We start from the raw sequence: 25,322 nt of genomic DNA, 5'->3' as shown, positions 1-25,322 counted from the left end.
TAGAAAATTATAAGACATTAAAGAAAGAAACTGAAGAAGATACGAATAAATGGAAGCATATATCATGCTCATGGACGGGAATAATTAACATTAAAATGTTGATACTACTCAAAGCCATCTACAGATTCAATTCAATCCCGATCAAAACACCAATGCCATTTTTCAAAGAACTGGAAAAAATAATCCAAAAATTTGTATGTAACCACAAAAGACCCTTAGTAGCCACAGCAATCTTGACAAAGAAGAACAAAGTTGGAGGGATCACGCTACCTGATATCAACCTATTCTACAAGGCCATAGTAACCAAAACAGCATGGTGCTGGTGTAAAAACAGACACAAAGACCAATGGAACAGCATAGAGAGCCCAGAAATAAACCCACACCTCTATGGTCAACAAATCTATGACAAAGGAAACAAGAACATACAAGGATATACAATGGGGTAAAGAGAGTCTCTTCAATAAATGGTGTTGGTAAAACTGGACAGATACATACAAAAAAATGAAACTATACCACCTTCTTACACCATATGCAAAAATAAACTCAAAATGAATTAAAATATAAGACTCAAATGAATTATAAATATAAGACTCAAAACCGTAAAATTCCTAGAAGAAAATAGAGATAGTAAACTCTGACATTTCTCTTAGCATTTTTTTTTTCTGATATACCTCCTCAGGCAAAGGAAACAAAAGAAAAAAACACAAATGGGACTATATCAAGCTAAAATGTTTTGCACAGCAATGGAAACATCAACAAAAAGACAACTTACTGATTAGGAGGACATATTCGCCAATAATATATTCAATAAGGGGTTAATATCTAAAATTTATAAAGAACTAAAAATTTATATACAACTCAACACCAAAAAAACAAACAATCCAATTAAAAAATGAGCAGAGGACCTAAACAGACCCTTCTCCAAAGAGGACACACAGATGCCAACAGACATACGAAAAGATGCTCAAGGTGACTAATCATCAGAGATGCAAAATAAAACCACAATGGGATATCACCTCACACCAGGCAGAATGGCTCCATCAATAAGTCACAGTCAACAAGTGTTGACAAGGATGTGGAGAAATGAGGACCCTTATGCACTGCCGGTAGGACTGCAAATTGGTGCCGCCACTACGGAGAGAAATGCCAGAACAGCCACCATCCATAAACCAACAAACAAATGTTGGTGAGAATGTGGAAAAAACGTAGCTACCTTCCGACCCAGCTACTCCACTTCTGGGTGTTTATCTGAAGAAATCCAAAATGTCAATTGGAGAAGATATATGCATCCCTTTGTGAACTGCAGCATTATTTACAACAGCCAAGACTTAGAAGCGATGCAAGTGCCCATCAATAGACTACTAGTGGGTAAAGAAGACACGGTGCATCTATACCCAGCCTTGCAAAAGAATGAAATCTTTTCATTTGCAACAACAGGGGCAGACCTAGAGGGAATGACGCTGAGTGAAATGAGTCAGACAGACAATCAAATGCCATATGATGTCACTTATATTTGGAATCTAAACAATAAAATAAATGAACAAACAAAACAGAGGCAGACTCATAGACACAGAGAACAGGCTGACAGCTGACAGATGGAAGGGCAGTTGGAGGACAGGGTGAAAAAGGCGAAGGGGTTAAGAAGTGCAAGTGGGTAGGTATGAAACTTTCAAGAGGATGTCAAGTACAGCCCAGGGAATACAGTCAATAATATTGTAATAACTATGTGTGGTGCCAGGTGGGTACTAGAATTATTGGGGGGAACACTTCATAAATTATATCACTGTCTAACCACTATGCTGTACAACTGAAACTAATATAAAATACTGAATGCCAACTGTAATTGAAAAATGAAATAAAATCACAGCCACATGAGCCTGAACTTTTACGAACCTTGTCCTTCAGAGTAAGCTCTTGTTACACTCACTTAAATGTTCTTTCTACTACGATATGCTCACTTGTATTTCCCTCCAAATCTAGTTATTTGGGAATAGAAAGTAGTTTGAAAATTTTTATTGTGTGCCTAATAGGACGTTCCGGTTGTGTCCTTCTTACCTGTTTAGGGAACCAAGATGGTTATGAGGAAGAAATGACACACGCAAAGACCAGCTGGCCTTACTTCACAGTCTATCCTAACCTGGCTCCTTTTCCCATCTGGCTACTAAAGCACTCTCTCCCGAAATGTCCCATTTCACAGCTACGCCTGACACTGGGGCTTCTTGAGCTGATTTGTTAAGCGCCAAAAATATAAATAACAGAGCCTCCCACTTGCTTCCTCCTTCTGAATACATGTCTGGTCTCAGGAGACTTCACAGAGGATGACCCTGCTGGCCTGTCCATGTTCTGAAAAAGGCCCTCTGTCCTAGAGGCCGCATGCCAAGGTCCTTTATGTTCTCTTTATACTTCAGGCCCCATGAATTTCCTTTAATTTAGAAATTAGAAAACTCTTAGTTTTTTTAAAACATGATTGTTTAAGACATTTAATTCATACTCTGTTACTCAACCCAGCATTTTTTCCCTTGGCTTAAGCCATGTGGTTTGTGTTCACTGTGAAACATGATAGTGTGATGTTAAACTTTTGAAAGTACAATTGGGATTGGGAAAAAAGGCTCTATCTTGCAAAAGTGGTAGTTTTCCCTTCATCTTTCATGACCCAAAAATGTAGCTGGAAGCATTTTGGTTTTGGCTCGATTATGATTTACTTGGGCCACTGCATTTGTTGATAAACCCTGCAAGCTTGTGAGTCTTAGTTGCAACTGGAAACAACTCAATGGATCCTAAATATCAAAGAAAACTACCGAGGAAGATGTTTGTCATCTGGATCCTTCAGATGAGTTTACTTAGCAGGAACATGTCCTGGTCTCTGCATCAGGCTGGGACTTCAAGGTTCATGGACGCTTGACCCCTAGGGATGTGAGGGACTAGAAAGTTCTCTCACCTAGAAACTCCCTAACTCTAGGGTACAGACTAGTGCTGCTGGCCCACGATTAAATTTTAGTAGATTCTTAGGGAAGTAAGAAAAAATATAGAGGATGTAAGATATACGGCGTAAAATGAGATAGCAGTAAAGTACTTAGGATGGTGCTTGACAAAGAGTTGGCCTTCAGTAAGTGCAGTTGCTGTAGACAGAGCTGTTTGTGCACAGCTGTCAACTGCTCTTTGTTATTATTGTTGTTGTTGAAATGCCATTTCTTTTTTCGGGATAATTTTAAGAGCAGGATGGTGGTTCGTATTTTTGTTTAATACCTATAGCCAGCAATATTTAAAAAGTGGGCCTCTGATTTTTTGCCCAAATTTATTTTTGAAATTTTACTGGTTCCTGAAATCTAGAAGTCTGAAAAACACTTCAAAACTGAAAACTAATGTAAGCATGCCTGTACTTCAAATAAAATTTTGTCCAATCCATAGATGGATTCCTTTCTAGGTGGCCTTGGGCCTTGCCTCATTTTTCCACAAGAGGCAGCTATCTCTGCACGTGAAACTGGACACACGGCCCACAGGCACCATACTTCATAGGCTTCGTCCAAATGGGAACTTAGTTGTTGAGACCCCCTTCACCTTGCTCAAAACAATTGTGTCTCATCCAACTACCTATCTTCTCCTGGCTCATCAGCACCTTCTAGAACCACTGGAGGCAGGAGCTATGTCTTCCCTGAGAGACAGCTTCATCGGCAGCAGCCGAGTGCCTTCCATAAGCCACATCTGTTAGCCACACCTCACCTTTGCTGAGTGAACAGTGTATGTAAAGACGACAGTGTGTGTATCTCCTGGGCCCCGTTTATAGCACACGCGAGAGAAGCAGCATTGTGGGTGTAACACACTGACGCTCCATGCTGACGCCTGGCGGGAGACACCGGCCTAATGCTACGTGCAGCTGAGTCCTGCTGGTTATAGAGCTGCACGGCTCTCCCGAGGCCCAGGACAGGGTGGGCCTTTTTGTTCAATAAGAACTGTTGTGTACTGCGTGTCAGGCACCGCAGGGGATGCAACGATGGGTCAAACCAGGATCACGCCTCAAGAGGGATTACCATCCAGAAAGTGAAAGAAGACGTGTTTGAATAATTATATTTCAAAGGGTAGAAGGTGGTTGGTGACATACGGAAAGTTTATGGGAGTTTGGAGCAAAGATTCCTTCAAGTGAGGGAAGAGAGGCAGGTCTCAAGGTAAGGATGCTATTTAAGCCATGTAGCTGTCTTAGAGCAAGCTTTAGTCTTTGCCTTTAGAGTCCTTTCTAGGAATCCTTACAACTTTGGGGTGCTTTTGTTGTCTTTAATGCAGTATGTATTTCGGGGAGGGGGTTCAGGAGGGAAAAAGGGCAGCTGGGAGGATGGAAGTGGACCCTGACCCTGCGCCTCCTCTCCCCTGGGTATCCTCTTAGAGACTCTGGTGAGTGACCGCATTCTTACTGAACTGAGAACCCTGAAAAGAGGGGTGTCTGAGCTGGAGGTCCAGCCCCATTTGATTCCATTTTACTTAATTTTTCATCCCTAAAAACCTGATGGTCAGTTTCTTCTTAAACCCAGATGCAGGGTTCATGGGAATCCAGAGAAGCCAACCAGGACTGAAAATATGGGCTCTGGCATCAAGATCGAAATGTATCAGAAAACTGCAAAGCAGTATGGAAGCCTAGAAGCAAAGGAAGGCTAAAGGGTCCTACAAACCTGGACTGTATCTGAGCCTCAATCTATATCTTCTCCAAGGCTTTCCAGGGGTTGGAAATGGGTTTCCACCTTCCATCCTGGGTCCTTCTACTGGCCCCTCCATGAAGACCAGAACCTCAAAAATTCATCACTAGGGATGCCATCCTTTTGGATTTGTGACTTATATTTAAAATATCGTGATTGTGGTGATGGGTTCATGGGTGTATACATATGCCGAAACTTAACAAATTGTGTACTTTATATATGTGCCATTTATTGTTAAAATGTCAATTATATCTCAGCAAAGCTTTTTATTTCTAAGTACTTGGAATTGGTGTCAAATAAACTCCTCCATGGCAATGCCCTCATAACTCAAGGCCCTCCTTTCCTGCACAGATTGGGCTCCCTGAGGCACTGTTTATGCTCACTTCTTCTGCTGGGGAAGCTAAGCCTGCCAACACAATAACAACGGTTAAAATGGAGAATATCCAAGTTTGTATCTCTTCTCACTCGATTCCCACTGTCCTCATTCCATCCCTTCACCCCAGCATTTTTCTCATTTTCACAGTCTAGGAAAACCAGGCTCAAATCCTCACTTTGTGTCACTTACTAATTGAGTGATATTAGACAAATTACTTCTCCAAGCTTCAGCATTTTGCTCATCTATAAAATGGAAATATTTTAGGGTTCTTACAGAGGTTAATTCAGTCTACCTATTGGGTGCTGGACACATACAGGACTTCACTTAATGATGGTCAGCCCAATTATGAAAATTGGGGGGAAAACTTTAAGGAAATAGGAGCGTTTAGTTTGTAAAAGAAAAGAGCAGGATGGGAGACAAACATGAGACTTTCCTTAAATCTTTTTCCCCAATTTTCATAATAATTGGGCTGACCATCATTAAGTGGAGTCCTGTTATGTATCCAGCACCTAATAGGTAGACTGAATTAATTTAAAGAGTTTTTGGATAGAAGGAGGATGTGTGGCTCTGATGTAGTAGAAACAACATGGTCTTCCTTTGAAGCTCACTGACCATCTGTCTTGGGGAAGGTCACTTAAATCCCTCCCTCTGAGCCTCAGTTCCTGTATTGTAAAATGGGGATCGACACTATGTACATCAGGGTGTGGTTGTGGACATTACATGAGCTGACATGTAGGTGAAATTGTCCAACACAGTAACCAGTCACAGATGAATGTTTTTAAAACATCACTTTATAAACTGGAGGGTCCTTTACTTGTATGGTGATTATGACATTTACTAATATTTGCCACCTTGGTGGCTGGCAGTTTCTGGGAAGGGTAATTTCAGCTCAGAGTGGAAAGTCGTTCTAGCTTCCTGTTGTTTGTTCAAATGTTGTTCAAATGAATGGCTATATTCCGGAAGGGGGTTGATGCTGGGTGCAAGTTGGAACAGATATACGTGTAAAAGTTTCCAGCAAATCTACATTTAATCTTCTGTGTCAAAAAGAACGAACCGGGGAAGGCTGGCGTAGGAGCTCCCCTGTAAGTAACTAACAGTTTTTCTCTTGCTGCTTTTAAAATTCTCTCTGTCTTTAACCATTTTTTCCCCCCACTCTCTGTGCTTTCTGGACTTGTATGTATATTTCCTCCACCAGGTAAGGGAAGTTTTCTATCATTATTTTCTCAAATAGGTTTTCAATTTCTTGCTCTCTTCTCCTTCTGGAACCCCCATGATGCAACTGTTTGTTGTATGCCTGAAGTTATCCCAGAGACTCGTTACACTATCCTTAATTTTTGGATTCTTTTTGCTGTTCTGATTGGGTGTTTTCTGTTTCCTTATCTCCCAAATTGTTCATTTGATCCTCTGCTTCATCTACTCTACTGTTGATTCCTTGTAATGTATTCTTCATCAGTTATTGTAATCTTTATTTCTGACTGGTTCTTTTTTATGTTTTCTATCTCCATTTTTGCTTCCTACCTCTTTGTTGGTGTTCTGAGTTCCTCTACTCTTCCCCTAAGTTCACTAAGCACCCTTATAACCAGTGTTTTGAACTCTGCATCTGGTAGATTGCTTGTCATCATTTTGTTTAGTGCTTTTTCTGGAGTTTTGTTCTGTTTTTTCATTTGGGACATGTTTCTTTATCTCTTCATTTTGGCTGCTTCCCTATGTTTGTTTCTATGTGTTAGGTAGAGCTGCTACGCCTCTCAGTCATGATAGAGTGGCCCTATGTAGTAGGTGTCCTATAGGGCTCAGTGGCTCAGCCTCTCTAGTCACCCGAGAGGGACACTCCAGGTTGTTCTCCCATGTGGGCTGTGTGTATCCTCCTGCTGCAGTTGAACCTTGACTGCTGTTGGCACCTCAATGGGAAGGATTTACTCCCAGATCAATGAGCTGTAAGGACTAGCTGTGACCACCATGGAGAATCAGCTGTGCAAGGGCTAACCCCCAGAGCAGAACGTGCTTCAGCAGGGCTCTGGTGCCCACAGAGTCTGTCCCTTGAGTATCTGTTGTGGTAGGTGGTTAAGTGGTGCTTCAGCATGGTCTGAAGCTGGCTCTGGGGCCTCTGGGGAGGTGCAGGCCAAGGTCAGCTGCAGCTGCAGTCTGTGTCCTTTCCAGGGTCACCCAACATGAGCTACAAAGCAATCTGAAGATGGCTGCTACTTGTGCTGAGCTTGGAGGTACCCAGGAGAGGCCAAGCTGTGAACCAAGGCTGCCAGGCCTGGGGCCACCTAGCAAGAGGTGCGGGGCTCACTGAGGCCAGATACTGCTTGAGAGATTTTAGGAAAGTCTGAAGCATGAGCCAAGACTAGCCATTTTCCATTATGGAAAAGCCACTGGAAGGGGTTTGGTTGGGGTGGGATCTTGGAATCACCAGGGCAGAGTGAGCAGTGTTAGCCAGGTTGATGGAGACTCTAATATGGCACTTGCCTGTCTGCTGTGTGTGTGTTGGGGGGGTAGTCTCAGAAAAGGCTCAATGGCCTCTGCCAGCACTTCTGTCTGGGAGAAAGCTGCTCCCTCAGCCTTATACCCTGATCATGGCATTTTATTTCCATGAGGCAGAGAGAGTGGTACTGGGTATGCTGGAGATCAGGTACCTAGATGGCTGAGTGAGTGTGCTAGGAAGAAGTTTGGAAATTCTTGGGGAACCACTTTTGTCTCTCAAAACAAGAACTGTCATGCCCTGTATGGGAAGCCCAGGGGCAAGCAAGTACCTTGGCCATGATGATCTGGGGGCATAGGCCAGTATCTTGGGCCCCTTTGCAATCCTTAATTCAGGCATCTATATTCTGGCAAGTGATCTTTGAAGGTATAAGTATGCTTTCTTTTTCTTTTAAATTGAATTTATAGGGTTGACATTGGTTAATAAAATGATATAAGTTTCTAAAGGTGTACTAGCCTATAATGTCATCTGTATATTGTATTGTGTGTTCACTACCCAGGTCAAGTCTCCTTCCGTCAATGTGTGTGCTTTAAAATGCTTGGGGTTGCTATACTGTTGAAAGAGCTTTGGGCTAGGAGCCAGGACACTAGGCTGGAGTCCCACATTAACTATCTATATGATCTAAGGAAAGCCACCTAATCTCTGTGAGCCTCAGTTTCTCTCCTTCTGTCTCTCCTTTCCTTCCTGAGAAGCATTTTTATGGGCCAGCAGCACTTGCTGGGAACTTGTTTGGAACACAGAATCTCAGGCCCCACTCCAGACCCACTAAATTCAGATCTGGCCTTTTAACAAGGTCTCCAGTGATTCATAAACACCTTAAAGTCTGAGAAGAACTGGGTTAGTGACTTCAATAGTATATTATCTTATGGTCCCAGCTTTGAAGTCAGACTGCCTGGGTTCAAATCCTGATTCTGCAGCTTACTAGCTGTGCATAGCCTTAAGGATTAATGAAATACTGCCTACAAAGAGCTTTGCACAGAATAAGGGCTCATTAAACAACTGTTTTCATTTATAAAATGTCTCTGTTGCTGCCTGCCATACAGGACAGGGAACACGTGTTTGTTTGTCGTATCATTATGGAGTATCTCTCTTTGTGTTAGGCACTGTTCTAAGCACAAAGGACACAGCAATCAATGATACAAATGCCAGACTCTTGTAGAAACAGACAATGGACAAGTACATGAACAGAGGTTAAAAAGAATATTTCAGACTGTGATAAGGGTTAAGAAAATATAACAGAGTAACGTAGGGTGACCAGGCAGAGGCTCTGGTTAGACTGGGAAGAGTGGGTGGAGCTCAGGAAAGGCCTCTCAGAGGCAATATTTGCACTGAAACCTGGAAGGCAAGGAGCCAGCCTTACAAAGATCAGGGGAAAGGATATCCCAGAGTGAGGGAGAAGCAAGTGCAAAGACCCTGAGACAGGAGCGAGTTTGGCATCTTCAGGGGCAGAGCTGGCACAGGGTTGGATGGTGGGTCTATTTTAAGTGCAAGGGAAGACACAGGGGCAGAGCCAGAGCAGCACAAGGAGCCTGGGGGAGCGGGGAGGAACTGGGGCACAGTGAGAGCAGCAGCTCACAGCCCGCCAGGAGAACAGGGAGCCCTCACCTTGTGGGTGCCCCCCTGCCCCGAATCTTCACAGCATCTGCCCTTGTGAAGGGTGAAAACTAAGGCCCAGTGAGTGAGTTGCCCAAAGTCATTTTTCAACACTGTCTGGGGTAGGTCCCCAAATTGGCCTGTAAACTGTGAATGTGTTATTTCCAGAATAACTATTTCACAACCATCTCCATCTCACGCTCAAGTGTCCCTCCCCGTTCCCCTTCCTACCTCCATGCTCCTGCCCCCTCAGCCACCCCTGACACAATGCCCTCAAGTGATTGCGTTACACATTACGCACATTCTTGCTCCACTGGTAGCCAAGAAAAATCTTATACGTAAGACTACCCTTTCCCCAAACTCCTATTCCACTTGCTGCCTGCACCAAACACTGTGGCATTTAATTACATCCTGTCTGACATCTTTCTCTACTTGCTTTTCCCTGTCAGTCTGGTCCCCAACCAGACTGTGATGAGCAGGGTCTTGGGTCACATAAGGCTCCACCCCACCCACAGTACCAAGCACACAGGAAGGAGCTGCTGGGTAACGGAAATCTGTATCTTCTAAAAACCACCTACACCAAGCCCTTTGAGATCCCAGGGCAAACAGGAGACACGGAGGCTGGGAATGCCACTTTCACAGCCTTAGTGTTCCTTGTTCAGGAAGTGCTGTGAGTCTGTGGTTTATTTGCCAAGCATGGCTCCACGATGTGCTCTGCCCTCTGCTTTCACTTCACGCGTCTGCATTCCCAGGCCCCAAGAGCATAGCCTGCTGCCGTCCTTGAACACACTCTGGTTGACTTGCTGTCCACCGCTGGCAGCTCCAGCCTCTCCCCAGCGAAAGGGAGAGCAAATGCAGGAAACTTCAGTGCCTTTGTAAGAACACCCTCGTTCAAGGACAGAAGAAAAGTGTGGCCATCAATTACTTCATGATCATACAGCATCATGATGCCCCCCCCCCCCCCCCCGGCGCTTCGCCACAAATGGGTCAAATGCAGGACTCTTCTAACCCTATAAATCTAAGTTTTTTGTGTCAGTATACACCCACTGAGGTTCTAGGACAGCTTTTCCCAGGTGGGAGTTCAGATCCGAGCCCTTCATTTCCCCAAATCCCATGAAAAGCGCTTTAGGCCCCGTTCTAGAGTTTCTCAGGTGGTTTTGACGTTCTGTGGGGATCTTGCAGATTCTGGTTCAGTGGGTCTGGGCAGGGCCTGAGGTTCTGCGTTTCTAAGAAGCTCCCTGGTGATGGCACCGCTGCTGGTCTGAGGAGCACTCTTCTGACAGTGAGATACTGTGCTCCGGGGCAAGCCTGTGAATGGTGTTCTCAGGGCTGTCCTGGTTTCGGGACGGAAGATCCCGTGTCTGTATCCTGAGAAGCCGCTCCGTCCTGGGCAAATCGGGAGGGCTGGTGACTGTACACATTAAATCTCCTGCCTTCCGGAAGCTCATCCCATGCCACTCAGTGCGATGATGCAGCGATGGGACAGCAGAGGACAAGCCAGTGGCCAGCCCCGCCGAGCGCTGAGAGCTGCTGCCACTCACAGGGGGCTTGTGGCCGAGTGCAGGAATGGGACACACGATGGTTCGGAAGCCCAAACACCTGGCTTCCTGCTTGGGTTCTGTTACTACTAGCTGTGGAACACCAGGAAAAATTCTTAACCTCTCTGACCCTTTTCTCTAAAATGGAGGCTGATACTATCTGCCTCACGAAGCTGTCATGAAGATTAAATGAGCTAACAGGTACAAGCACTAAGCCTGGAAAGAATACTTTTCAAGTCCCACCATCACTTTCTGTAATCGTTGACTGACCTGTGTTTCTTCTGCCTGCCTTGCCTGCGATACCCGGGCAGAGTTAGTGATGAGCAGGGAGAATCCACCAGGACAGAAGACAAAGAGAGAGGAAAAGGGCCTTCAGCTCCGTGTGCCAGGAAAGGGGTCCCTGCACTGGCTAAGCACCCACACACAAAGCCTGTCATGCACCCCCAGACGACCCACAAAGGACCAGGGAAGGAGCTGGTCAGCAGGGTCGGCCTTGTCCACTAATGAGGCTAAATTTAAGGATAATGCTGGGAAGAGAAGCCACATGCCCCCAAAATTATCACATGGAAAAGAAATCACCAAAGGGCTGAGCTGCTGCAGGCTTCCCATGACCAGATCTAAAACGAAGGGTCTGCAGGCTGCCGTGCCACCGCCCAGCCCTGGGCCTGCTCCCTTCACAGCTCTGACCGTCCCCTCCCAGTGACTGCGAGTCTGTCCCGTCGGGGAGCAACCACGTGTGGCTGCCCTCCCAGGAGGTGGGATTCTGAGGCACGCTCGACAGGCTGCTCGGCCCAGTGTCCCCACCGTCTTCTGTGCCTAAAATGACCACTTCCTCTTTTGGGTCTTTTTGGTGATAAAGATTCTCTATTAGAGACATTCTAGGGAAGTCCCAGCCAGGGCAATCAGATATAAGAAAGAAATAAAAGGCATCCAAATTGGGAATGAAGAAGTAAAATTGTCACTTTTTGCAGACAAAATGATTCTTTATACAGAAAACCCTAAAGACTTCACCAGAAAACTATTAGAAACAATGAACAAATACAGTAAAGTTGCAGGATACAAAAATCAATGTATGAAATTACATTGCATTCTGTATAATAGCAATGAAATCTCAAAAAAGGAAATGAAAAAAATAAATTCCTTTTGCCAAAAGAATAAAACACCAAAAAGAAAAGAAAGAAAGAAAGAAAGAAAGAAAGAAAGAAAGAAAGAAAGAAAGAAAGAAAGAAAGGAAGAAAGAAAGAAAGAAAGAAAGGAAGAAAGAAAGAAAAAGAAAGAAAGAGTAAATACCTAGGAATAAACTTAACAAAAGGTGTAAAGGACCTATGCACTGAAAACTATAAAACATTATTTTAAAATATTGAGAAAGACACAAAGAAATGGAAAAATATCCTGTGGCTACTGACTGGAAGAATCAACATGGTTAAAATGGTCATATTACCCAAAGCAATATACAGATTTACTGCATCCCCATCAAAATCCCACTGGCATTTTAAAAAGAAATAGAACAAAAAAAATCATCAGACTTACATGGAAACACAAAAGGCCCTGAAGAGCCAAAGCAATCCTGAGAAAATGAATAAAGCCAGAGGTATCATCCTACCTGACTTCAAATTATACTACAGAGCTACAATGATTAAATCAGCATGGTAGTGGCAAAAAAACCACAAACAGACACAGGAACAGAATTGAGAGCGCAGAAATAAACCCACATGCATATGAGCAAATACTGGGTGAGGAAATAGTAGGTTTACAGTTGTGAGTACGTGAGCACAGAGTTTATTCTTGTATTATTATGTATTAATTATTGTATTATTTTCCATATGAACAACTATAAACCTACTTTTGCCCAACCCTGTAATTTTTGTTAAAGGAAAAACATACAACACAGGGGAAAAAGCCTCTTCAATAAATGGTGCTGGGAAAATTGAAAAGCCACGTGCAAAAGAACGAAGCTAGACAACTATTTGTCACCACGTACAAAAATTAACTCAAAATGGATCAAAGACCTGAGACGATAAATTACAGAGAAAAAAACATAGGCACTAAACTTATGGACCTTGGTTTTAGAGAGGATTTTATAAACTTGACCTCAAAGGCAAGGGAAGTGAAAACAAAAATGAATGAAGGGGACTATATTAAACTAAAAAGCATCTGCACAGCAAAAAAAACTAACAAAACAAAAAGGCAACCAACCAAATGGGACAAGGTGTTTGCAAACACTGCCTCTGATAAGGGGTTAATATCCAAAATATACGAAGAACTCATACAACTCAACACCAACAAAAACAATCCAATTTAAAAAATGGGCAGAGGACCTGAGGAGATGCTCCTCCCAAGAAGACACACCAATGGCCCACAGATATATGAAAAGATGCTCACCTTCCCTCGCTATTAGGGAAATGCAGATCAAAACCACACTGAGATGCCGTCTCACACCTGTCAGAGTGGCTGCTGTCAACAAGACAGGCGATGACAAGTGTGGAGAGGCCGTGGAGAAAAGGGAGCCTCATTCCCTGAGTACAGCCACTGTGGAAAACAGTATGGAGGTTTCTCAGAAAATTCAGAATAGAGTTACCATACAATGGGGTAACTACCTGAAAAATCTGAAGACATTTATTTGCAAAGATATATGCACCCCTATGTTCACTGCAACATTATTCGTGGTGACCAAGACATAGAAACAACCAAAGCGTCCTTTGCTAGGTGGCTGGGTGAAGCAGCTGTGGTACATACGTACAGTGGAACACTACGCAGCCACAGATGAAAATACTGCCACTTGCGACAACAGGGATGGATCCTGAGATCATATGAAGTGAAATGAGTCAGACAGAAAAGTCAAGAGCCATATGACTTCCCTCATATGTGGGACATAAACCTGAAAGCAACAAATGAACAAACACTCATAGACACGGTCACTAGAGGGAAAGGGTACTCGGGGGAGGGAGAAGTGATGGGGCAAAAAGATGGTGAAGGAGGTTTGACTTGGGTGGAAAACAACACAACATGCAGATGATGTACCATAGACTTCCACACGTGGAACCTCTATAATTTTATTAGGCAATGTCACCCCAATACATTTAATTTTAAAAATGATATTCTAGGAAGAGGTAACAGGTACTAGGTACTCCAGTAAAGAGGTAATTTCTTTATTTTTATAAGCTTATGTTTTCTATTCACTGACTTGTTTGTTCATGTGTTGACTCTTTTTCCAAGTATCTGATGTGTGCCAACCCTACGCCTGGTGTTACAGACAACACGGCACTGTCCCCTGCTCACAATCACACGGGAAAGACAGAGAACCTGACTGTAATATAATGCGACACAAGCTGTCCCAAAGCTGTGACCGAGATGCTACGGGGTACGGACGGGTGAGCAGTGCTCTCCACCTGGGAGCGTCAGGGAAGCCTCTGCAGCTGAGATGCGAGGGGCCCGTGGGCTTGAAGGATGGGTGGGAGCTGGTCAGGGAGGAGTGGGGAAGAGGCAACCGGGAAAAAGGGAAATGCAGGCTCCTGGTATATAGGTGTTGAAAAGCAAGGTGTGAGGCCCGAGGGCAGCCCAGGGCGGTAGAGCATACCATCAGCAAAACCCTCCAGGAGGGAATTCTTTGTGGAGGTTGTAGGTGCGAATCTGGAGAAGAGCGGAAAGGAAATGAGGCAACACATGAAAACCGAGCTTCACAGGGCTCACACTCTTCTCTTCTCTGCCTTCGTGTGTTTCTGCCTCTCTTTCTGTCTCTGTCCCTCTCTATCTCCATCTCTCCCTCCCTCTGTGTGTGTGTGTCTCCCTCTGTGTCTCTTTCTGTCTGTCTCATTCAGTGCCAGATCTGAGAGGCCACCTTGGGCCCAGAGAGAGAAAGAGCAGTAGGAAGGCCGAGCTAAGGTGGCAGGCACGTGAGGGACTGTCACCTGGATTCCTCAGAGCTTGGGAAGCTGCAGGACTCCGGGAACAGAGAGTGAGAGGCAGTGGAGCAGAGAAGGTGGCTGCAGAGACATGGCCCCGTTTCCAGCCTCTCCTTCCTTGAGGGTGGAGAGGCCGGAGGCCGAAGGTTCTGCGCTTCCCTATTGGTGGGGGCGGGGGGGAGGGGAAACTCCAGCAGAGGAAAGCAGATGGAGACCAGGCCAGTGGAAATCCAGGCTCTACCTAGCCCAAGACTTCATTCTGAGCGGGAATTCTAGGTCTGCAGAAATCTGGGACATGCAGCGTAGCCCTTTTTAACAGAGAGGGAAATCATACTCTTTGCTGTTCAGGTCAGTGGGAAAAAACAAACATGTTTCTTCCGTGAGGTCCTCCTTTCCTCCCAAATCTTGAGTATGGGTGTTGGGCTCACTGGGGTCTAATTTTGGTCAAGACAAATGACCAGAAAGTTGGACCATGCAGGGACCTGCACCCCCTTACTAGGCCGAAGCCCCAGCCCAGGTGGCTCTCGGTCTCTGAGTGGCTACGTTGTCCATCTGTCTCTTCCCCAGCTCAGAGGTGAGGCAGAAGGCAACGTCCGCTCCAGGCTTCCGCTTTGCTATTTTCAAGCTGTACAGCCTAGGACAGGACATCTTAGCTCGGAGTCGCACTTTTCTGACTTACAAAATGCGTATCACAGTAGCCACCTCATGGGTCGCTCCGAGGATACCTGGAAGTCCTTCGCACAGCGCCTGGTACATAGTCGGTGCTTACTAAAGCATCACTCGGCAGCGAAAGCGGAAATGAGCCACCCGGGCTTTGCCCAGGTGGGGGCAGCCCACGCTGACACAGGGATTCGGAGCAGGTGGTAGAGGGGGCAGAGCCCAAGAGAAGGAAGCCCCACACTTCGATGGCCCCACACTGCAGACAGCAGGCTGAGTGTGTGTGGAGGGCACCTCCTGCCTCAGACTAAACCACACACGCGTTTCTCTTCCAGAGCAGTTGCAGGCAGTTGGGGCACAGATGGGCTCTATGCAGCTCTTGGGGTCCTCGAGCGGGGGACATTCCCTGAGGACACATTTGCAGGGGGGGCGAAGCAGCACTGGCTGAAGCCTGAAGGCTGGCCCTGCCCTGCAAACATGAGGCGGCGGCAACGGCAACAGACCCTCCAAACATCCGTGAGCTGAGCCTCTCAGCAGAAGGTGCAGCGACTCGTCCAAGGCCACGTGGTCATGAAGCGGCTGAGCCTGGCCCCAAAGCCAGGTCTGAGGCCCCGGGACCAGGCCCTGACAGAGGCTCCTGCACTGCGGGCCACGCGGAAGCCCCACGTGCCTTCTGCTCTCCCCCCGAAGAGCGACTGGAAATAACTGGAACTGTCACTGGAAGTAATGAGACGTGACAAAGGCCGGGTTTGAAGACCTACTGCTCCCAGTCTGAATGACCCCCACACACCCAAGCCTACATTTAAACAATGAAGTAACAAGCAATTTCCCTCTCTGGGATTTGACGCTCCCACTCCCCCTCCAAACAAAAGAGCGTAAGACTGTCAGGGGCTGAGTCTCTATTCAGGACAATGGGTTTCTCCCAGAACAGAAAATTCCTTCTTGGCTTGATCAATTTGCTTTCCACATGGACAAATATCATTAAAACCCTGCGTGAAAAGACCACCACTCTTAATAATTAAGAGCTACAAATTCATTGATATATCTCTTTCTCTCCCCCTTTTTTTTAACGTTGTAAGAGAGATGAGAAAACTGAAGCAGCTATTTAGCTGTCAGGCTGTGATGAACGAGACCATAGCTTTCAATAGGCAGGGCCAGCGGGAGGTTCAGTCCCTCCGGGAAACACCTGGCTGGATGCCAAGGCACACGCCACTCAGCTCTGGGTTCTGGTGACAACGGGGGTGATCCTCCAGCCACCCCACTAATGCGCAAGGGCCGTGGGGACGGAGGACTGTCAGGCACAGTCCTGAGGACCGAGGCCAGAAGCACCGCCCTGCCTCCACCAGAAAGCAGGAATGAAGTCCCTGCCTTGGGGCCCTAGAAGCCTTGGCACCTTCCCGTCCCAGCACTTGCGTGTCTCTGTGCCCCTTCTTTATGACTAGGTCACGTCCCCCGGTGCTCGCAGGTGGCAGAAACCCGGCCTGTGGTGTAATGGGAGCCTCAGGGCCTAGCACCGGGCCTGAACTACAGACGGCGGCTCCCTTCCCTACCAGTTTCGTGAGCAGGGGTGCAAGTGAAGCAGAAAGTGTCCCTGACACATGTGAGTGCTAAGGACACCTGCGAGCGCTAAGGACACCTGCGAGCGCTAAGGACACCTGCGAGCGCTAAGGACACCTGCGAGCGCTAAGGACACATGCGAGTGCTAAGGACACCTGCGAGTGCTAAGGACACCTGTGAGCGCTAAGGACACCTGCGAGTGCTAAGGACACCTGCGAGCGCTAAGGACACATGCGAGCGTTAAGGACGATGCTAAAGGTGAGCAGGAGCCGCCCTGAAGTCCAGGAGCTCAGACACCGCGGGGTGAGCGCCAGGTCAGTGGCTCCCGCTTAGCTTCTTCACCCTTTACTGCTGTTCCCCCGCTTCCTGCGGCTCTTACTCCCCCCCCCCCATGGCCTCCAGTGCCTGACCTTGCCAGGGCCCGTGACTGCCTGGCTTGGGGGAACCCAGATCCCACCGACTGGGGCACCGCCTGGAAGTGTGGGCCCACTTCTCTCCCCAGTGTGAGTGCAAAGCAGCGGCTCTCGGCCCCGGTTCCTCCTGAAGCACAGCAGCCTGTAGTCTTATCACCACCCGGCTATGGCCAAGGCTGCACACAGTGACCCCGCCAACTGTCACCAACCAAATAAAGGGCGTCTGGTTTCAGCATTCTTCCCCATTTTGGTCTATATGGTGCCAAAGGAAATAAACTTATTTTCCAGAATTCAGACAGTTAGGAAGCTCAGATAACCAACATTTTTATTTTTTGCTACAGTCTGCATTTGTGGGGTGGGGTGGGGTGTGGAGAAGTCAAAACTGCTGAGAACAGGAATTTAACTATAAAAAGCAACAGATACAGCAGTCAAACCCAATCACACACGGTCACCACCAGGACTGTATGTCAGTATAGGAGCTCAGGCCTCTGACTCCCATGAGGGCAAGGTCTCCACAATAACCTGAGAACTTCGAGAGTCTTCTGATTAATTAGAAGGAGCTAGTAATCCATAGACAATATATGTAGTCATCTGGGTTATAAACAAGTCACTCACCTAAACCATTTCTAACCATCTGGCTGACGTGGAAGGGGAGGGGGTGATAAATGTTCTGTTTTCCACTGTTGGATTTCTGTGGTGAAACCCTGTAAACCAAGCCTTGGCTTCAGCCTGCCCCTCTCTTCTTGGTAGCACAGAAACCTTAGTTTGAGAATAATTCTGTGCCTCCTGGGAAATGGAAAGCAAATGGTCTCGAAATCCAAAGTGCTGGTTGGTGTCCTAACTCAGCTGTTTATTACCAGGGTAATCTTGAGAAACTCACTTTATTTCTCTAAGTCTCAGTTTATTTATCTGTCAAGTGGCATAATAATGACATTTCCTCTCAAAGAGTGATTTTAGGATGAGATGAGGAATGTTAATATACTTTGTAAACTGCTAAACCTTGTGCAAATGTTAGAAATGAGTTCTACTGTCATAATAATCCATATATTCCTCTCTCAGGTGCTCCCAGTGAACCAACAATAAACAACCCACATTTCAAAGCCCACCTCAAGATCAAATCTATGCAAGGAACCCATTAAGCTGCATACTTAATGGGTATACATCATGATATATAAATTATACCCTAATTTTAAACATGGAAAACGTGCTTAATGCTTATAAATAGTTTCACACAATAGACGCTCTATGCAGAAGTCTATCCTGGGTGTGCATGCCCGGGGATATTTTGTAGGTAACTCTCTTCAGGACGAGGTCCGTTTTGCTATTTTAGCCACTAAGCTTCCTGGGCGGGGTGGGTCTTGGACCCTCCACCCTGATCTTAAGTGAGGTTCCCTGGCCTACAGTACAGTGCCACAGTGCAGTTCCAGGATGCCGCTCTCTTCAGTTAGGTACCAGTCCTTCTGGATTTACAGTCATATGTTACCAATTGCCATGGTGGACAAGTGCCTGAAAAATCAGATAAGTCTGGTGACATCCATGTGTCCCAGTCACAACCACATCTAGACCAGACCACAAATTCTCAGAATTAAAAAAAAATCAGAATGTTAGAGGTATAGGAAACGTAAAGAAAACCTTATGTTACATCAATAATCTTATTTACAAAAAAAGAAACTGAGGATCTAAGTAGTATGACTTGCCCAGAACAACCCAGCAAAAGTATGGAGGTGCTAGAGCTGAGTTTTCATTCTATTTCTTGTAGGCACACACCCACATCTTTGGGACTCTGGGTATCACCCTTTTTCCCTGAATACACAAGACATTATACAGGGCACTGCAGAAGTTTCCAGGATTTCCCAGTTATGAAGGCCAAACTGAAATGTTACGACATCTGCCCTATTTTTAAGGCAATTTCTCAACATAAAAGCCAATGCCAATTATTCAGCAGTTAGCTCATTTAATGAAGCTTCTGAAGAGCAACTGTGATCTTGGAGCTTAACTACATGAGCTGAAAAGGAGGGAAAGGCATTTTCTATTTCAGGAATGTGTGATTGGACATATCACGGAATTAAGGTTCTATCTTGGCTCTTTTACTAAGCTAGCTGTTTAACTTTAGCCAAATCTCTCTGAACCACTGATTTAGATAGTCTCCTAGCTTTTCCCCATTTCTGACAATCTTTGATTTTACCTTTTAAAATGTCTGTCTAGGTCATCACCACCAGCTACATTCATGAAACACAGTCATATGTACACTGCCTAGCTGAGCACAAGACAAAAATAGGATGAGACAAGAGACGTGCCTACTGGGAATCTATCATTATTATGACCATCATCATTAATGTGGGAAGATGAGGCAAGGACACAGGATCCTACTAAGACCTGTCATTAAACTACAAGCCTTCCTTAAACTCGCTCTTCTGGGAAAAAGCTCCTTCCCCACCCAGGCAGAAGTTTCAATGAGAAAGTCCACTGTTAATCTGGTGCTAACAGACTCAATATAACAAAGTAAGTTTGTATAACAAATGTGATATCTGGCCCCTGGTCATGTAATGCTCTATGTATAATTTAAAACACAGCCCTGATCCTATGTTTGCATAAATGGGCAAGGAAGCACAAAACAAGCTGAGTTAAAACTGGGTTCCTCACAACTGTGTCATCCCACAGAGTAATAATTCTCCAAATCTTTCGCCTCTCTTGACTTTAAGTGTTCCAAATGTTTCAAAAATCTGATTATCTTAACAAATAGTTCACAAGCGTTTAGTTTATGCAAGGTGCTGAAAGTGGAGTACAGGGGAGCGAGACACTGTCCCTGTCTACACGGACCTTACATTCTAACGGAGGTCTCAGATAAGCATTCGGATCGCTCTACTGCAAAAGTAGCAGAAGGGAAGAAAGTATATTCTGTTGGTGAAATCATGGATGGGTGTAAGGAGCAGGTGGTATTTGAGGTGAGACTTGGAGGGTAAACAAGATTTTGATCTGTAGGGGTGGAGAGTAACAGGGCATTTTTGGCAGAGAGATGATCATAAACGAAAGCACAGAACAGAAAGAAGCATGTTTAGGGCACCAGAAGTAATTGAGGTCCTCTGGAGAGCTGTCTGGGGGCAGGGAGGAGAGGAGAGGAATGACATTCTATAAACTCTTCAATATGAGAATGAAGTGTTTGTACTCAGTAATATAACAATGGAGACTAATAAAGGTTTATGGAAGAGGGGAGTAAAATAATAGAATTATAGAAAATTTGAACTCAAGCTCCCTCCACCTCCATTTTACAGACAAGAGAGTCAGAGCAAGAACCAAGAGAGCTTGCCAGATTCCTAATCCAAGTTCTTCACATTATTCCATCTGTTTTACAAGGCTACCCTGGTAGCAGTGTGCAGGGTGGAGAAGAGCGAATTCAGGCAGGAGATGGATGTGGCAGCTATTACAGAAGTCCAGGAGAAAAGTTCAGGTGGGCTAACCAGGACCTGAGCTTCAGGGATGGGTGGATGAAGGAGAGGTTGGGGTTTGGGGAATCCCTGAAGTCTCCCTTCCCTCTCCTCCACAGAGTTCAGGGTAGTAATTTTTCATTCACTTCAGGGAGGTGGGGCATTTGATTTGATTCACTGGCAGATCCAGAAAGCAAGGAGTCAACTGGTCCATCTTCGTTATGACTATGAACTCTTAGCACTCCCAACTCCCTTTCAATACTGTGCATTCTCTAGAAAAAAAAGAGGCCAGAAACCACGCCAGCAGTGACCAGCAGCAGCCCTGGAACTGTTCCTTTAAGGGGTCCGTAGATGATTTTAGGATTCAGGCAACTCTGAGGGTTTCTTTCTGGTTTTGCTAAGGGTGCCCAGGCATGCCATGGCCCAAAGCTAATTTGCAAATAAGGGTCATTCAGCCCACAGGAGTGCTTCCCCAAGGGCTCTGGCCCATGTAGGTTGTCAGCTGCAGAGGGGTTCCCTTAGTGTTGCTCCCTCAGATGCCTGTCTCTGGTTCACCAACCTCATCTCAGGTCTCCTGCCTTGTCCCTTGCCCTGACCTTCAGCTCCTCTCCTCTGTGACTTCTCACTTGAATAGTTTTATCAACTTAGAGCTGGGATGTCATGAGTCTGAGTATGTTTAACACAGACATAGATGTGGCAAAGCTTGATAGTAGGTGTGAATGCTGAGTTTCTAGCTGTGCAGAATTTTAAGGCAGCAGTCCACTTTTTCCCTTCAACATGGCTTTTAGTTTGTAACAATTTATTAAGACAGAACCAAGAAAGAAATCATGAGGGGTAGCTTCTATTATAAAGACAGAATATCAACCCAACAGATTATTTTCTCACCAGAGGAACGATTACACATAGTAGGCACCCAATAAGGAAGGGCAGTCATCAGTGGCATCTTTTGATTCATGTCTTGGTCAGTTCTTCTTTCTCATGAACTAAGAGGAGAACCATCATCAAGGCCAGCTGATTTCAACTGACCTTGTGGACCAAAGTCAGCTTTCACTTTCCACTATAACCTGTGCCCAAAGGTGCTTTGTTTCCCTTCCCCCAGACCCCTCCTACAGGGCAGGAGCACACCGACATCTCAAGCTCCGTGCAAGAGACTCAACTGGACTTCACTACAGAGAACATCTTTAAGAGTCCTTCTGTAGTTATGGAAGGTGGTTTCATGAGCAGTCTGTGGAGGCAGGCAAACTATATTCAAATCCCATCTCTGCTAATTATGAGCTTATGGCCCTGAGCAAGTTATCTGACCTCTTTCTACCTTGCTTTCTTCATCTGTAAAATGGGGGTAATAGAGTTGGCATAAAAATAAGTGAGTTAACAAGATAGTACATATAAAGTGCTTAGCATAAGTACTTAGGGAATTCCAGCTCTTTTTAATAAGGCAGCTCTGATGTTTGAGTCTGCTGAGCATCTTGTGACTGACAGCCCAGGGGTAGAGGTCAGTAAAGGTGACAAAGGTGCTCTCTAGATATGCCAGCTGTGCGCAGGAGCAGTATTGCAATACTTGGCCAATGTCTAAAGAGCTCAGAAAATAGTGGCTCCTCGCCTGCCGTACTTGAGCAATAGTTTTGGCTGGTCCACCTCCTTAGCCCTCTCACCTGGCCTAGACAGGCATGCATATGGCCTAGTTAGTTTGTAAGTTTTCAAAAAAACAAAAAAACACACAAAAGAGTGAGATAGGGAGCTTTCTAGAGCACTATCTCAGAGTGACTTTAGTGCCTCTTCACTTTTATTTGGAGGTTTTTCTAGACACCAGGCCTGTCAAACTCCTGCTGTTTCAGGCTGTTTAGGCTGTCAGACACACGAGGGACTTAGGAACCATCCAGTGGTCCTGTTTTGGAGCTAAGGAAACTGAAGCCCTGGGTAGTGAACAATTAGACTGTCCAGGGTCATCGAGCTCATCAGTTCAAAACCAGGGCTAGTTCCCTGGTGGCCTGGTGACCAGGTGGCGCTCATTCTACCGCAGCAGGCTGGCCCTTTGGCTTTCTGAATTCCGGCTCACGTTTGGTCCTGTCTGCAGGTGAAACCCCCACTCTGCTCACCCATTTCTCCATCTCAGCTTCCTGCCCGCTCTCCCTGCCCCTGGCATCTGGGATGTCCAGTGCCCCTCTCTCAGCTCTTGGTGCACACACCCTTGATGTGTACTGTCCTGCCTGGTCCTGCAAACCCGCCTGCTGCCAGCCCCGGACTGGGTCGTAGGGCCTCACAGGCCGCAGGAACCCTGCCTGGGTGACAAAGGGGCCCAGGAGGGCTCTTCTCTTTGCCCGCAACCTGCTTCTCTGTCCCTTCCACTCCATTTCCGCCGCCTCCCGCCCGCCCTCGCTGCCCGGCCTCCGTCTTGCTCTTCGGCTTCATGTTCCATCCTCCGCTGTCCTGCCCAGTCCTGGCCCTCGCCCCTCTTCTGCCCCTGGGCGGTTTCCGAGTTTGCACCGTCCTGTTCTCTGGGGCTCTGCCTTTCTCCTGCCCCCCCCCCCCATCTCTTCCCGCTTCCCTTCCTCTGACCCTGCAACACATCTGTTTCCAATCTGGGCCCTGGAGGCGCCTGTTTGAAACAAAAACCTCCCCCCACCCTCTGGAACCTGGCACAGAAATTCCTCAAGAAACCCTCCCTCCCCCAATTCTCCAGTTTCCCCAGACGCTCCTGGAACTAGCCCCCTCCCCTCGAGCCCTTCCCATCTCGCGGCTGCCAGCGAGCCGCCCGGGGACACCTCCCCCGGGCCGCCCGGGCCAGATGCGCCCTCCGCGGCCGGGCCGGCGCAGGAGTCGGCTCCCTCGGGGCCCAGGCACGACCGTCCGGGGCCCGCGCTCGTCCCCGGCGGGGTCTCCCGTCCCGGCCTCCCGCCCGCCCGCGGCACTCACCTAGCCAGACGAGGAGGGGGGTCATCCCGGAGCGGCGGGGACCTCCCGCTCAGCCGCTGCCCGGCTCCGGGGCGGCGGGGCGCAGCCGACGGGCCTCGGGCGAGCTGGGCGCGGCGCCTGCGGGTGCCCGCGGGGTGCCTGCGGCCATGTGCCGCCGCGGGAGCCGCCCCGCGCCCCGCGCTCCGCGCCTCGCGCCCTGGCCGCCGCGGGGCTCTCCGCGCGCCCACCAGACGGGAGCGGGGTCCGCGGGTCGCGAGCAAAAGCGAGGCTGAAAGACGCTACCGCTCGGGCAGCACTTTTCCCTGTTTGGAAAGAAAAAGGAGTGAAGAAGGAGGGGAAAAAAATAGAGTGAGCTGGAGCCACACGCGGCCTCCCGCAGCCCCTCCCTCCCCTCCCCCGCGCCCGCCCTCCCCGCGCCGGGTGCGCGCCGGGCCGGCCCACCTCGCGCCACGGGCTGGCGGCGCGGGCGGCGGCTGCGGGCTCGGCGCGGGGCTGATCCGCGACCGAGAAAGTCGGCGACACGCCAGCCCGCGGCCCCGGGACGAGGCCCGGTCCCGCGCCGCCCCGTCCTCGCCGCGCCGCCCGCGGCCGCTGGCATCCCGCTCCCGCTCCCCCGTCGCCCTCACCAATCTGCGCCCCTGCATTTACATTCTTCCTGCCTCTCCCCTCCCCCTCCCCCCTTCCCCTTCCCCTTCTCTCCTCTCCCTGGCTCCCAGTCTGGTTTTGTCCGCGTGAAACTACAGACTGACCACTGGCCGTACAGGCAGCTGGGCCTGAGTGACGGTCAGCACCGTCCGAGCGGTGTGGCCGCTGCCCTGGGCCACCTCCGCCTGGAGGCTTTCCTGCGGCCCTGCGCGTCCGCGCTTCCCGGGTCTGCGGTCAGTGTGCGCGCAGCCCACCCTCGGGTCCCGCGGGGCTGAGCCGGCCGCCCGGGGGCGGGGCTGGCCAACACCTGCACCCCCCGCCCCGCCCCCGACCCGCCCGAGAGGGGAGAGGACCGGGCGTGGCCCTCGCGGGCTCCAGGGACCTGCCCAGGAGGGGTTGGGTGGGAGGGCCCTTCTGGAGGGGACTGGAAGGGGGTGGGCAGTGACTGCAGCGTCCAGGTCTCAGCTGCCCAGAGCTCCCGCTCGTGCACATACCCGCGTCCTGGGGCTCTCTGACCCCAGCCTCTGGATGCCCCTGGGGCGGTGGCTTCCCCTTCAGCCCCACCCAGGAGCCGCTCACCTTCCACCTCGCCCGGGCCAGGGCGCGAGTAGCCGGCGGCTGTAGATCAGCTCCCCCGCGCCTGGCAGGCGGCTGGATCGCACGTTTGCCCCGGTTTTTCCAGTCCTCCCGCTAAGGGTCTTAGGTCACAGCATCTGTATAGCCCCCCCTAAGTAGCTAGTCCTTCTGGTTGTAATGAAAACCAGCCCATTTCATAGGCGAGGAAAGCAGAGGCCTGGAGAGGTTAAGGGACTCATGAAGTCACTGAGAAGGAATGGCAAAAGCGCGGCCGCTGGGATCACTGCAGAATTACTTTGTAGAATTGCAACACGATTCATGCCTCCCTCCCCCACCTCTTCAATAGCTATTCACTCAGCATCTGCTCTGCTCCATATGCTTTTTGGGAGTTGGGGACACGACACAGGGTGGAGAGAACTGGTTATCAACATTTTCTTAAACATTTGGAACTAGTATACCATGGCACCAACTATGAACCAGGAATTATATTAATTATTTAATATTTATCCTTTTATTGAATTCCTATGACAATGCTAAGGGATGGACATTTTTTATTCCAT

At 47.8% G+C, this 25,322-nt stretch overlaps 1 protein-coding gene across 2 annotated transcripts in view; it reads right to left on the bottom strand.

Annotated features, from left to right (window-relative positions):
• The window catches only part of CLMP (CXADR like cell adhesion molecule), a 98,155-nt gene extending 74,522 nt beyond the window's left edge, over positions 1–23,633 (bottom strand). The window contains exon 1 of one of the 2 annotated variants that reach the window (XM_087828569.1): positions 23,542–23,633. In XM_087828569.1, the coding sequence (XP_087684695.1) occupies positions 23,542–23,566 (25 nt within the window). In that variant the 5' untranslated portion in view covers positions 23,567–23,633. Of the gene's footprint in view, positions 1–21,513; positions 21,612–23,541 lie in introns of those variants that run through there. The other variant, XM_016217385.2, reaches the window with a different exon arrangement.
• Between the last annotated feature and the right edge of the window lie 1,689 nt (positions 23,634–25,322).

The sequence above is a fragment of the Miniopterus natalensis genome, chromosome 20 (genome assembly GCF_054644295.1).
Source record: "Miniopterus natalensis isolate mMinNat1 chromosome 20, mMinNat1.hap1, whole genome shotgun sequence".
In the NCBI taxonomy this organism is placed as follows: domain Eukaryota; kingdom Metazoa; phylum Chordata; class Mammalia; order Chiroptera; family Miniopteridae; genus Miniopterus; species Miniopterus natalensis.
Note: the sequence above shows the minus strand (reverse complement) of the source record. Positions and strands in the feature narration are given on the sequence as shown.